Genomic DNA, 13,009 nt, shown 5'->3' on the forward strand with positions numbered 1-13,009 from the left:
TGTGTGTGCATCGAAATGACAAATCGTTCGCATGCCCAAAAAGGTTAGACACCCACGATTACGATTCCCATTCTTATAATAGAATGAAAATATTATTTAGAGTAAGTTACATATTTCAATAAAATTATTTGTTTCTGGAATTGTAGCTTTTAGTCATTTTGTAATATTTTTATAACTGGATGAAGAATTTTTTAATGTAATAATTAATTAGCATTAGTGAAAATACATATATATTGTAGTAGCAATTCCTTTTTAAATTAGATTGCAATATATTTTTACACCCGAATTGCACAAACGTTTTTAACATTGACCATCCATTTCATCGAAATTCAACAAAAATATCATCACTCGTGTATATTCCAAGAAATTATCTTTGTCAAGGTCTATAAAAATATAATCATTGAAATAATTTAGCCCTAATTATGGTGTATTCATCTTACGAATTGTCAATATTCTTTACTTAAATCATTTATATCGCCACAAATTTTGCTGGCCTAAATTTTAAATGTCAATTCAATTGTATATTGGGGCTCCTATATAATTAATATATAAAATGCTTTTTGGTATAATCATCATTCGATAATCTAAATAATTACTTTCTTTCAGATTGTCAAAATTATTACAGTTAAAATTCAACCTAATTTTGGCCAATCAGTCTATTTGTCATTTATATGTAGTAGGTGTATCACTACAGAAAATTTCAATCTGATTTCAACCAGATTGAAATTTTAGTGTATAAGTTGACATAGACAATATCTGACTATTCCAGCACAGTTCAGTCAGTCAAGATTGATAGACAGAGCGCTAGCCAGCAATTCAATTGGGCAGAAAAAAATGCATAATGTGCCAAATGTCAGCAACCAATACGCAATGCTAGCTGAAACCAAACCTATCATGAGAAGTGGCGCTTTCACATATTATGCAAGTCTCATATTAATTTCTCTGAATTGTAAATAAAAAAATTGTTTCCAATCTTTCAAATTTTTATTAAGTATCTAAGCCATATGTTTTATTATAATAAGTAGGTCCCGATTCGAATGATTTACCATTTTTTTTCTAAATAAACATAGATTTATGTTACATTATCATTATTATGCGAAGAATAAACTAAATAATGAGACTTTTTTCTAATGAAAACTTGAAATTTTATAACATAACAATATCACCTTGTAGTTTGGTAATCTTCCAATCGTGAATTTATTATTTTTGTTATTGCTATTATATGTAAACATTTTATATTTTATTTCATGTACTTTTTAAATTATTCATATTATCATAATATTTTAAATACATGATGTGTACAGCCACATACTAAATATTTTTCCTACTTTCTAAATTTGTAATATTTTGTTGTCTGTCTTTTGTTTCGCATACCTACTTATTTTTATTATAATATTATATTCTAAACTTTATTTATAAAATTATGATATATGGATGATTGTGTGGTGATAAAATGCTAGAAGATAATAATAATATATATATATATATATATATATATATGCATAATATGTTACAAATATTTCTTAATTAAATCTTTTTTTCACTATTTTTGATTTTTTTATTTCAACTGGAAAATTGTTTTCTGCTTTCGCCCATTCCCATGCACTATACTCGGCAACCGCAATAGCGAGCTATTTAGATAGCTCAATTTTTGTCTTGCTACTTCCATGCCAGGATAATTGTATAGCCTGACAAATATCTACATGATGTAGATCAGGGATTCCTAACCATGTGCCCGAGCACTCTTGGGTGCGCCCACAGATTCAATTTTGCATTTTATTTTTTTACAAAAATATTGTTTTATTATGTTACATTAATTAATAGAAAACATTCCAATTGAATTTTTGTGTTGATTGATTGAATATATTAAATTTATCGTCGATGTATTGGTAAACAAGCAACCTGGTGGATCGAAAAAAATATCTCGACCTAAATTTTAAGACGTTTAAGATAAAATCATGCTTTCTAACTTATTTATGCGAATCATTTACTATTACTACAATATAAACCAGGTGCACCTACTAAATTTACGCCAGGAGAAGAACAGAGCTTTGTTGAATATTTGAAATGTACGAGTGATTAGGGTTTATAATGGTTATAAAATATAATAAACCAGTCATAAGTGCAATGCAGAAGTCATTGAAGAGCTGAAAATGGCCCAGCCAAACGGATAAAATGATATATGAATAGGTAAATTGATTACATCAATAAAATGTTGTTCATTTAAGTTATTAAATAGGTATGGCTTTTTGTGGAATCGCATAATGTTCTGCTGATCTTCTACGCGACATTACTCCAGTTATAATGGCTTGAAGACATTCATTTAACCTAAACCTTTCCTTCGAATAGTCGGCATACTTGCGAGATCCTGGTTTTCTTATACGATTTTCCTTAAACTGACATAAAATTTAATTATTTGTTCAATGTAACTTTAAAAAATAGTAAATTTTTAATAAAGAAACCATTGAACTGTGATAATTGTTTATAACTGTTCAAATATTTACAGTTAGCGATCATTACTGAAGGAGTAAAGTAACCCCAAAATGGCTGTTTTAGTAGGTAACCCTTTGTTCAAAATTTTATCTAAACCTTTGTTATGAAATTGAACCAATAATAACTGCTTTATCTGAGGATTTTTACCTGATTCTGTTGGAAGATGTCTGAGATGGAGATAAATAATTAACTTTTGACTTTTTTCAAGACAAAAACGCAAAGTACACCAACTATAAATATGTCAACTAAGAACAAAATTAAACTAATTTAATAATTAGACTGGTGCTTAGCTCCAGTAGAGTCACCTTTAAATTAAAACTAATATTAGATTAGTATTTGGTTGAGTATCCATATTGGCAGAATTGTTAACAGTAATATCGTGGTAAATAATAATATGGGGGGAGGACATACCTACACAGTTATATACTGAAAATCAATATTATTCAAAAAAATAATGTGGTGGTACGTTCATACTAAAATATTATAAACCATAGTTGTTATAAACTATCAGAAATGAAGCTATCTATATCCATAGATAAAAATAATAATGAAAATGTGAAAAATGTATGCACCTTGCAATAATTTAACATTATAATGAAAAAGTGTTGACAGTGGTATAGAACCACGAATATAAGTTGTACGCTGAGTAAAGGCGCCACATGCTAACATTTGACATTTTCATTAATTAATAGTTTTTATACTTTAATGAGCCTACCATAATATTCTAAAATAGTACTCAAAGGGACTGTCCAAATTTTTTGGTTTTACCTACCTATTCTACTTCATTTGTGCAAATTGGTACTTTAGGTTTTTGATATTCTTTTAATATTTTTTGCATAATAATTACATATCGTACCTAATAGATTTTTAATTTATAATAATTATAATATTTATTTTGAATTCACATTATATAATGTGGTATAGAGTAACCATTGATTTACTATTAAGTGCAGTGAAAAATCAAATCTCATTGTTCTATACCTACTCTATGAATAATTGATGTTATCTTCTATTTTCAAAATTTCCAAATGGACGTCCATTTATTCTAATATCTATTATTTTTGTTTTTATTTTCTTATTTGATTATGTGATTACAATCTCTTCATTTGAAGGTAAAATAGACTTTACGTTGACATATTATTATACAAAAGATTTTGTTTTAAAGTTTTAAGAACAGACATTTCTTGCATTGATTTAAAACCATTCATCTGTGTTTATGTATGTAATATGACTTAGTTCAGATTATGCTAGTATTTCGGTCGAGTGGCGAGTAATCTAGTACCTAACTAAATGTGTGTGAACCATAGAGTTATTAAATTAAAAGAGCGGCAAGGAATCGGCTTTCTCATACAGCTGAATGAAGCAGGCCAACAATAGCCGATAAGCCGATAACTTACGAAAAATAGCGACGCGATAAAAAAAATTCAGGGCATCACAGAGGATTTACTTTGGTCATGTACCCATATAATATAATGTTAACATTCAAATTTTGCCACAAATTGATTACCAGCCCGCCCCACCATACTTTTTCGCCATACTAGCCGGCTTCACCATACTTTCATATAACATGCCGCCCCTAGGTATGAACAGACAAATTTAATTTAGTCAATTTATTTATCAAAATCATTTAGTTAAATCTAGTATATTATATAGTACCTATATAAGTCTATGAGTCAAACCATGCGGTCGTGTAGCATCCTCCACCACCCCTCACAAAACACCAAATAAGTCACGAAACAAGTCTTAACATACTATCTATAGCAGTGATTCTCACGTGAAATTAAACTGTGGCCGCACAATTGACATTGACAGTTCTATGGAAACGTCTGGTGGCCGCACTAAATTTCACTTTTGTTGTGATTGAAAAAAATAAAGCTAAATTTTATTTACTAAAAAAATGGATCAATTTATTTATAGACCAAGTCCATTTAACACGTTGATCGCCATGGGGGTCACCGGTGACCGGCATTGGATTACGTTCAGGGGGCCATGGGGGTCACCGGTGACCGGCAAAGAAGACCTGCCTTAGAGTTGTTCTACAGCGCCGGCGGCAGTGGCGAAGGGTGGAGGTAGGCTGTTAAGATCCGCCATAAATATTGCACACTAAACTTTGTCAGTCATACATACTTGTTTTCATTAAAATAAGACTACATTTTACAGATGGTGTTGGTTAGTTTTTAAAATTCAATTAAACCCCGCGAAACCAAGCCATAATAGATAATAGTCAAAAAATACTCGTATATCTATAAAATATCTAAAATTATGCAATTAAATCATACATAAATTTGGATATTTTATAGATAGAATAATATTTTTTATCTATTATGGTTTGGTTTAGGCATAGCTTGATGAATTAAAAAAATGAACCAACAGTATGTGTAATACGCATTTTTAATCTAACGAAAACAAATAAGTAAGAATGAAAATTGTGCACAATTTTGTCATATCGCCTAAAATATACCAATACTATTATGAATTGGTTTAGACAGGGTTTAATTGATTTTTAAAACCCAACCAATATCATCTGTAAATTGTAGTCTTATTTCAATAAAAACATATACATTTGACTGAAAAAGGTTAATGTGTACTATTTATGGCGGATCTTAACAGCCTACCTCCACCCTTCGCCACTGGCCGGCGGGCACGCTCGCAGTGCATTTTTCGATACGCGGTGACCGGCATGGCCCTTCTGTATATTACTGCCACTTGGCCTGAAAATATGTCTTCCCAGTCACAAAATATAGGCTCACTAATGTAAAGAATGTACATAATGAAAAAATAAGTTTTCCTTTTAAATTGTAAATGTGTTTTTATTGATATAAAAATTAAAATTAAATAGATTATAAAAATGTAAGTTATAAAAAATATGTAAATAATAAAAAAATAGAATAACAAAAATGATTATAAGGTATGTATACGTATATTTCCAGTTTATGTGTATCCAGGTATTATACTACCCAATTTGAAAACTTTTATTCCGTATTTGTGCCTTTTCTGTTTATTATACTATCTAAATCTAAATATAATTCGACCGCGAAATGGCACCATGCTCTCGTCAACACATATGGACAGGTGACCGGCGAAATGGCTGGCACGGCGCAATAGAATAAATTAACTTGTTGGCGCCGCGACGGACACATGTGGCCGGCACATCATAAAAACCAATATTTACGTAGAAAAATCATCAAAATGAAAAAAAAACATTATATTCTTTCATAACCTATCAAATAATACCTTAAAAACAAATAATCATTTTTTAACTATTTTATGTAAAACTAGTTGGCGATCAATGTGTTAATAAAAGGATATTTGAACATTTTAGTACAAATCTATTTATTTAAACATAATGCAAATGGAAATTCTTCAGTAACTCCTTTTTTCCAATGCGAGCCGCATGGCTGCTTCTAAGTTTACATCACTGTCAACTGGCTTCGATATTTGTTTTTATGAAGTGCATCACAGTGAATGATCTTTCACAGTATACAGTAGTAGGAAAAATTGATAATATTAATAAAGCAATTGTTGTCTACGTATAACTTCCACCAAAATTTTTCAACCGTGGTATTATTAAAATGGTTTTTAAGTACTTGGTCATGACTCATTTCACAATAACGCATATTTAACCATAGCCCAAAATTAAATACTGAAAATGATGTTAATCTCGTTTGTAGTCCTATGAAATTTTCATTTGTCATCTGCAAAGTTGAAGTTATTTATCATAAGCAAAGCAAATATGGTCACCATCATGTAGAGAGCAACATACGTATTGTGTGGCCTATGGTTGGCAATTAATATTGGTCGTACTTCGAGGTTTTGTCAGAGTTTCTACATGGATCAAAGGGCACCAATATTTGCGATGCTTGGCCCAATGGGAAGGGGGGGCCCTACGCTAATGCGAAAATAGGTAGGTATAAATTACTATGCTTACTAGATTCTAATATTGTTTTTATTCAGATAAAAAACGACAACCCAAAAAAAGGAAACATATTTTGAAGATTGTTAGGACGTAACTTTGTCAAGAGAAATACATTCATAGGTCATATCAAATGGAGTGTTGTAAAGGTGTGTATTCATTGTCAATTTGTTGAAATTTTCAAAATCAATTTACATTAAAAGGCTTCTATTTATTGGTAGGTATATAATATTGGGTTCAAATCCTGGTTGGATCAAAAAATTTGTGTGTGATTGGTGAACTGATTGTTTTTGGTGGCCTAGTGCACTAGCTGAAAATTAGGATTTATAAAAGTGAAATTAAAAACTGAAGCTATTTTACAATATTACTGTTTTAATTAATAATATAACCATTCTCACACAACGTAGTACATTTCTAAAGACGATTCCAATGATATCTGTGAGAATTATTGATACTTTTAAAAAAAATATATTAATTTATTAAACTTCAGATACATGACCTATCGTAACACTATAAATTATAACAATATAAATAAATTAGTGTATTTTAAACGCATTCACAGAAACTTACCGACCAGTGCATAGTAGGTGGCAAAGATCATTACTGACCTCACAATTGATCAATATTAATTCCTTCATTAAATGTTGCTACTTTTTCACTCGATTATCAAAAAGTTTATTTGAATTTTCGCGGAACTCATTGCTCATGGAACCCTACTTGGGAATTATTGTCATAGAAGAACGTCTTTTGTTCTTATATTGGGTAATTTATATCTTCTTCTTCGATGGCGCTACAGCTCAAGTCGAGCCCTGGCCTCCTCAACCGCCGTCCTCCAGCCGGAACGGTCCTCCGCACGTCTTTTCCAGTTCATGATTTTTAGCAGCTGGTTGGCATCTTTTGTTGTCACCCCATCGTGTGCGTGGCTTTCCCACTGGCCTTTTCTCCCCTGGGTTTCCTTCGAGGATCTTTTTGGGTATCCGTGACTCAGGCATGCGCTGGACATGGCCTGCCCAGTTTAGCCTCTGGAGTTTTATGAAGGTGGAGAGTTTTTAATCTTGGTATAAGCGGTATAGTTCCGTATTGTACCTAATTCTCCACTCCCCACCATCATTCATGGGTCCGTATATGCAGATATCCGCTTCAGGATCTTTCTCTCAAAGCAATCCACCATTTCAGCTGCTTTCACATTTAGCGTCCATGACTCGCACCCGTATGCAACGACTGTGCGTATGATGGTTTTATAGAGCCGGGTGTTAGTTTTTCTGTGACATTTCTGGATTTCAAGGAGAAGTAGGATTATTTGCAGCGGTTATACGGGCTTTTATTTCTTCCAGTTCCTCGTTCTCTTTTGTAATATTGGAACCGAGGTATGTGAACCGGTTGACAACCTCAAATTGATGGTTTCCAAAACTGGAACTTTGGCCCAGCCTACTCTGATTTTGTCGGCTTTATACCATGACTTTAGTATTGTTTTCATCTCTAGTGCGGCTTTGGAGGTGGTCAAATTCTTTCTTCACAATCTATATGGATCTGCCCATCATATTATATAATTAATATGTTTTAATTATGTTATAAGTAGATGGACATGTTGAAATGGATCTGCGCACCGTTATTCCAAGTGTGAAATTAAATGAAGATGCTGTAATACCAATAACAACACACCGATCATCATATCGTTCTCCATCTAAAATTGCATTACGACATGTAATTAGAAGTGCACCCATAAAGCCTGTAGAAAATACGTCCTTGAAGAGTAAGAGCATTCCTATTATTATTATTTTTAATATAGGAGTTTAATAATTTGTTTTTTTCTGTAGATATTTATTTCATAAAGAAAGTGACACATATTTTTTATGGTGGTAACATTTGGTTGATGCACACCATTATGAAGATTGAAGGAAAAACCCCTTAAGCTGTGCTTACATTATGATCACGACATGTGCTGTCACGGCGACAAATTTAGTCTATGGTTTCATATGACAGATTATTTTTTATTATTTTGAACGATCATCATCATCAGGGGCGCGACAACCCGGTGTGGGTCCTGGCCTCCTCCAACAGCTCCCTCCACCTGTCCCTATCCAGTGTGGCCGCTTTCCAATTTGGCACCCCCAGAATACGGCAGTCACTGGCAGCTCCATCTATCCAGCGAATCTTTGGCCTCCCTCTTCTTCTACGTCCTATTGGATTGCTGGACATCACTCTCTTTGCCGGTTCATTGTCATTCATACAGTGCACATGACCTAGCCATCGCAGTCTCCCAATCTTAATTGATTGAACTGCGCTGCAATCTTCGTACAGTCCGTAGAGCTCAGCATTATATCTTCTCCTCCAATTGGTGCCATCCCTGATCGGTCCATATATACGGCGGAGAATTTTTCTTTCAAAGATGTTCAGGGCTCGTTCATTTCGCAGAGTTAATGCCCAGGTTTCCGATGCGTAAGTGAGCACTGGCGTTAACGATCACCATCTCTATAAATTCAATTATGCTAAATCTAATTTATTAGTATTTTGAATTATTATTCGTTATTCATGGTAATTTCAAATAATTTTAACAGTTTCTATGTGTGCATATGTTAAAATTACTTGCGATATTGCATCCATAGATAATATTTTGAACAGAACCCAACCAGCAGACTATACATAATAGACGTAAACATCATAGATAATAATTTAATAGAAAATCCACAGAGAAAAAAAATAAATACAAAGAACATGACGTGTTTTGACGTCGAAAATGTGTAGGCATGCAGATCATAATAAAAAACGTTCATTAAATCATGGGGTTGGTGATGTAGCACGATACACATGAGGTGACCACATTGTTGTTCTGGCCATTTTGCTAGATTGTGCTAACTAACAATGTTAGTTAAAAGGTTCAAAATGTGCTACGGGATGGGAGCATCAGTCTGATAACATTTTAAATACTAATAAAAACGACATTACACATTTTTTTCCCATAGTGGCAGCTTACAGTGACAGCACATAACGTGATGATAATGTATTCAAACCTTAAGGGTCTTTAGAACACAATGTGCAATATTGTAAAATATGGTTATTGACCCAAATGTATCCACAAGTAGGGCTGTTATATTGGGAAAAAAAGTATTGAGACCTGTTATCGGTATTCTATTAAAAGATAGTATGTATCGACAGGGGCGGCTCTACCTTAAGAGACCAAGGGGACAGTCCCCCCCACAGCCTCCCCCATCATTCTTTAATTAATATTTAATTAAATATTCATGTTACACATGCCTGCCACAATAAATTGACTTTGTTAAGTATAAATTAATTATGTATTTTATTTGTACCGTTTGCCCATCCTTGATTCTTGTTTCTTGGCGCAACCCTGTTAATGCTTCAGTCTACCTACATTGCAGGTACGTACAATGATAATGTCGGGTTGTGACTTCTGAGAACAGATTTCCGAGTTCCCTGTGGCCGGGACCTTCTGAGATGTACCCTTTCAAATCAAAGCAAATATTTATGCAAGCAAAGCAATTATGAGACGCTATAATATGCGATTGTCAGTTATGATTCTCATTAAGCACGTCATATACACGTTTAGCTTTACATGTATTGGTGGTGGTCCGGGGATGCGATTCATTATACCCGCCCCTGCATAAATGTTAGTACCTAGGTAAAAGTTGACGTACATATTATTATTATATTATCTTGATGGTCGGGGCATATCCTGTCGCAAGTTGTTTTAGTTTGCCAGTCAGACGTCAGTGATCAACGGTCATCCATCTATTAAAATAAGTTTTAAATTATATTTGTTAATGTATACTCTCTATATGTATTGTGAATTACTATTTGTAGATAGTTTACATCTCACGTTAGTAAAATAATATTAAGTAGGTACTATGATGAATGAGGTGGATTATTTATTGAAATATAAGTTCAGTACATTGACATTTGAAGATAAATTAGAAGTGAAACGATTAGGACCTCACCAACCTAGTGATTTAGTTATTGTGTATGAACTAGTGAAACAAACAAAAAAAAATAACATTTAAATTCGAATGATTTACTAAAAAAGACTATTTTGTTTTCCTTGTTTAATTTTTGGTGGTGAAACTGTTTGGGCTCAATCTGGTTATTCAGATTTAAAACATTTATCAGAGAGGCTAACTTCACACGAAACTTCGTCGTCTCACATGAAAAATGCTGTGACATTAAAACTATTTCGTAAATCAAACATTGTTGAAAAATTAAACAGTGTATATAGGCGTAATATTCAACGCCATAATCAAGAAGTTGACAAAAATAGATATGTACTTTCAAAAATAATTTCTGTGTTAAGACTTTGTGGTTCGTGCGAAATTGGAATCCGTGGCCTATAAGTATTAGATATTTCACGCCATCTGACCCCACTTACTAAAATATGCTAGAGCCGCCACTGTGTATCGATACTTTTTTGACAGCCCTACCCACAATCTTCCGTATAGTATAGAATATCATTAATTATGGAGTTAAAGGTATACCCATAGAACTATGGACACTAACCAATTAAACGTAATTACTATTACTATGATCATGAAAAGGCCTTATTGATTAGTGAAGAATTGCACTGCTAAATCTTGGATATTTTTATGTTATAATGCCATATATTGCCAGGTATTGGAATATTGGGTTATAAGGATGAATTGGATTTATTCAATTTTCATCAAGTACCCTATCCTCAGTGGAAACTATTAATTGATGGTTCTTTCTGTTTGACTCGATGACATTATTGTCAGGCATCGAATGAGAATGAATTGAACAAATGGCTATAAACCGATCATCATAGAAAGTCTGTTAGTCTATTATAAATCTCAGATCTCTTATCCTAATAGTTTCCATCGTGTGTACTTCTTCCTTCTTTCCTCGACGTAACGGGCTCGTTGCAGAGGCCATTATCAAGAGAAGATATTAGGTATGTTTTATGTTGAAGTGTAGTGTAGGTATATGAATACAAACGTCGCTCTAAGAATGCCAAAAGGAATCCGATTAGCTAAGAGCAAACGTTGCTCAGAGTAATGTGTCAATCGTTACGACCGGATATACCGGATCGAATATTGGATTTTGCTGACGTTTTTAACCGTAACCCATCATCCCTATTAATATTTTCAGGGTTTATATGGATTTTGATGGCCTCCTTTACCAATCGTGCAAAATATCCTTTATTCCAGTATCTTGGTTTCAAAGTCAAATTTGTGTCCTGTTTCCATCGAGTGCTCGGCAATTGATGACAATATCGTGTAGTGTTTAAGTCTGTATGCCCTCTCGTATTCAGTCACACGCTTCTTTACCGTTCGTGAAGTTTGCCTATATACTTTTTCGGGCATCCGTGACAGCTTGACTGGTACATACCTGTTGTGTCCAAAGGCTGTAAGTCCTTTACCGGTCTTAACATATTCCGGACCCTTGCCGACGTTGAGAATATTGTTTGTATCTCATGTTTCCGAAGTATCCTGGAAACGGAATCGGTAGTGTTTTTAATATAAGGCAGATAGGCCCGACCTTTGAACTGTGTCTCTTCCTCCTGACTAACTGGGTTTTTGGATCATCTTGTTAGAATATCCGTTTGCTTGAAGAGCCTTTGATACTTGAGATATCTCAGATTTTACATACGATGATTCGCAGATACGCCGAGCTCTTGTCATCACTGTCAAAATCAAACCCTATGATAATGGCCTCTGTAACGAACCCGAAACGTCGAGAAAAGAAGGAAGAAGTACGCACGGTGTAAACCCAAAAATCTATTACGATAAAAAACAACCGTGAAAGCCTCAAACATTATACTCAGATCTATTACGTCAACAAATTCCAATTTTAATAATAATATCGTCTCTGTTCTGGCAGAACACACTAATTGGAGAATACTAGTTTTGAGTAATTTGACTTTTAAGTTGTTAAAATGTTTGAAATAATGGTCTATCGTGTGAGTTTATTAAGTAATCGTAAAAAGGATGAATTTAAAATAAAGACTGTTTATTTATTAAAAAGGTTTCCAGACCGTAAAGTTTGAAATAAGGAACATTTTGGTACTAACTCAATATGTCATTTTTTCTGCCAGAACAGTGACTTCTATACCCATTATTTTCACTCAGAGAAAATTCCAATAATATATTTTGCACTTGCCTAATTATTTAGCTGAGATTGCCACTATTCTTGGAACCAAGTGCGGTGAGACCACCTACAGCATAGGACATAGTTTACTGGGACGGGCAATTCTTGAGATGAAGCCCTACGGAGAACCGAGAGAAGCGCCGATCTGCAGTCGATGGCGGGGTACTCCCGGAAACTACAGATATCTCATTAGTAATGAAAACAGAAACAATTGAAACCTATTTTTATAAATGATCAAGTAGGTACTTCCAATATAGTATAACCTTCCTTGATAATTTACATCACCATTTCTAACAAAATTCAATTTATAGGATCGCATCTTATTATTACATATTATTTTATGATCATGTTTATTATTAAAATTTAATTTATTAAATGTATACAAAAGATTTTTGATTAGTTTTAATGTTTTTTTATATTTATTTTAAAAATATCGATTTTTATAAACAATAAAAATGGTATAGGTATCTTGATATTTTTTTTTTTTTG

At 33.2% G+C, this 13,009-nt stretch overlaps 1 protein-coding gene across 1 annotated transcript; it reads left to right on the top strand.

Annotated features, from left to right (window-relative positions):
- The first annotated feature begins 7,999 nt into the window (after positions 1 to 7,999).
- On the top strand, positions 8,000 to 12,735 carry LOC147078107 (uncharacterized). Its single transcript, XM_085940171.1, has 2 exons — positions 8,000 to 8,159; positions 12,545 to 12,735. Exons 1-2 carry the CDS (start codon positions 8,000 to 8,002, stop codon positions 12,733 to 12,735), a joined length of 351 nt encoding a protein of 116 aa, XP_085796297.1.
- Positions 12,736 to 13,009: the final 274 nt, after the last annotated feature.

This window comes from Rhyacophila brunnea, unplaced genomic scaffold, assembly GCF_057557595.1.
Source record: "Rhyacophila brunnea isolate RB1 unplaced genomic scaffold, BYU_Rbru_1.0 scaffold_12, whole genome shotgun sequence".
In the NCBI taxonomy this organism is placed as follows: domain Eukaryota; kingdom Metazoa; phylum Arthropoda; class Insecta; order Trichoptera; family Rhyacophilidae; genus Rhyacophila; species Rhyacophila brunnea.

Excerpts from the sequence above, each read along its gene's own strand:
- LOC147078107 (XM_085940171.1), top strand. The coding sequence starts at position 8,000 with ATGGATCTGCGCACCGTTATTCCAAGTGTGAAATTAAATGAAGATGCT. Across the intron at positions 8,160-12,544 it reads AGAAAATACGTCCTTGAAGA|CTGAGATTGCCACTATTCTT; the intron begins GTAAGAGCATTC and ends CTAATTATTTAG.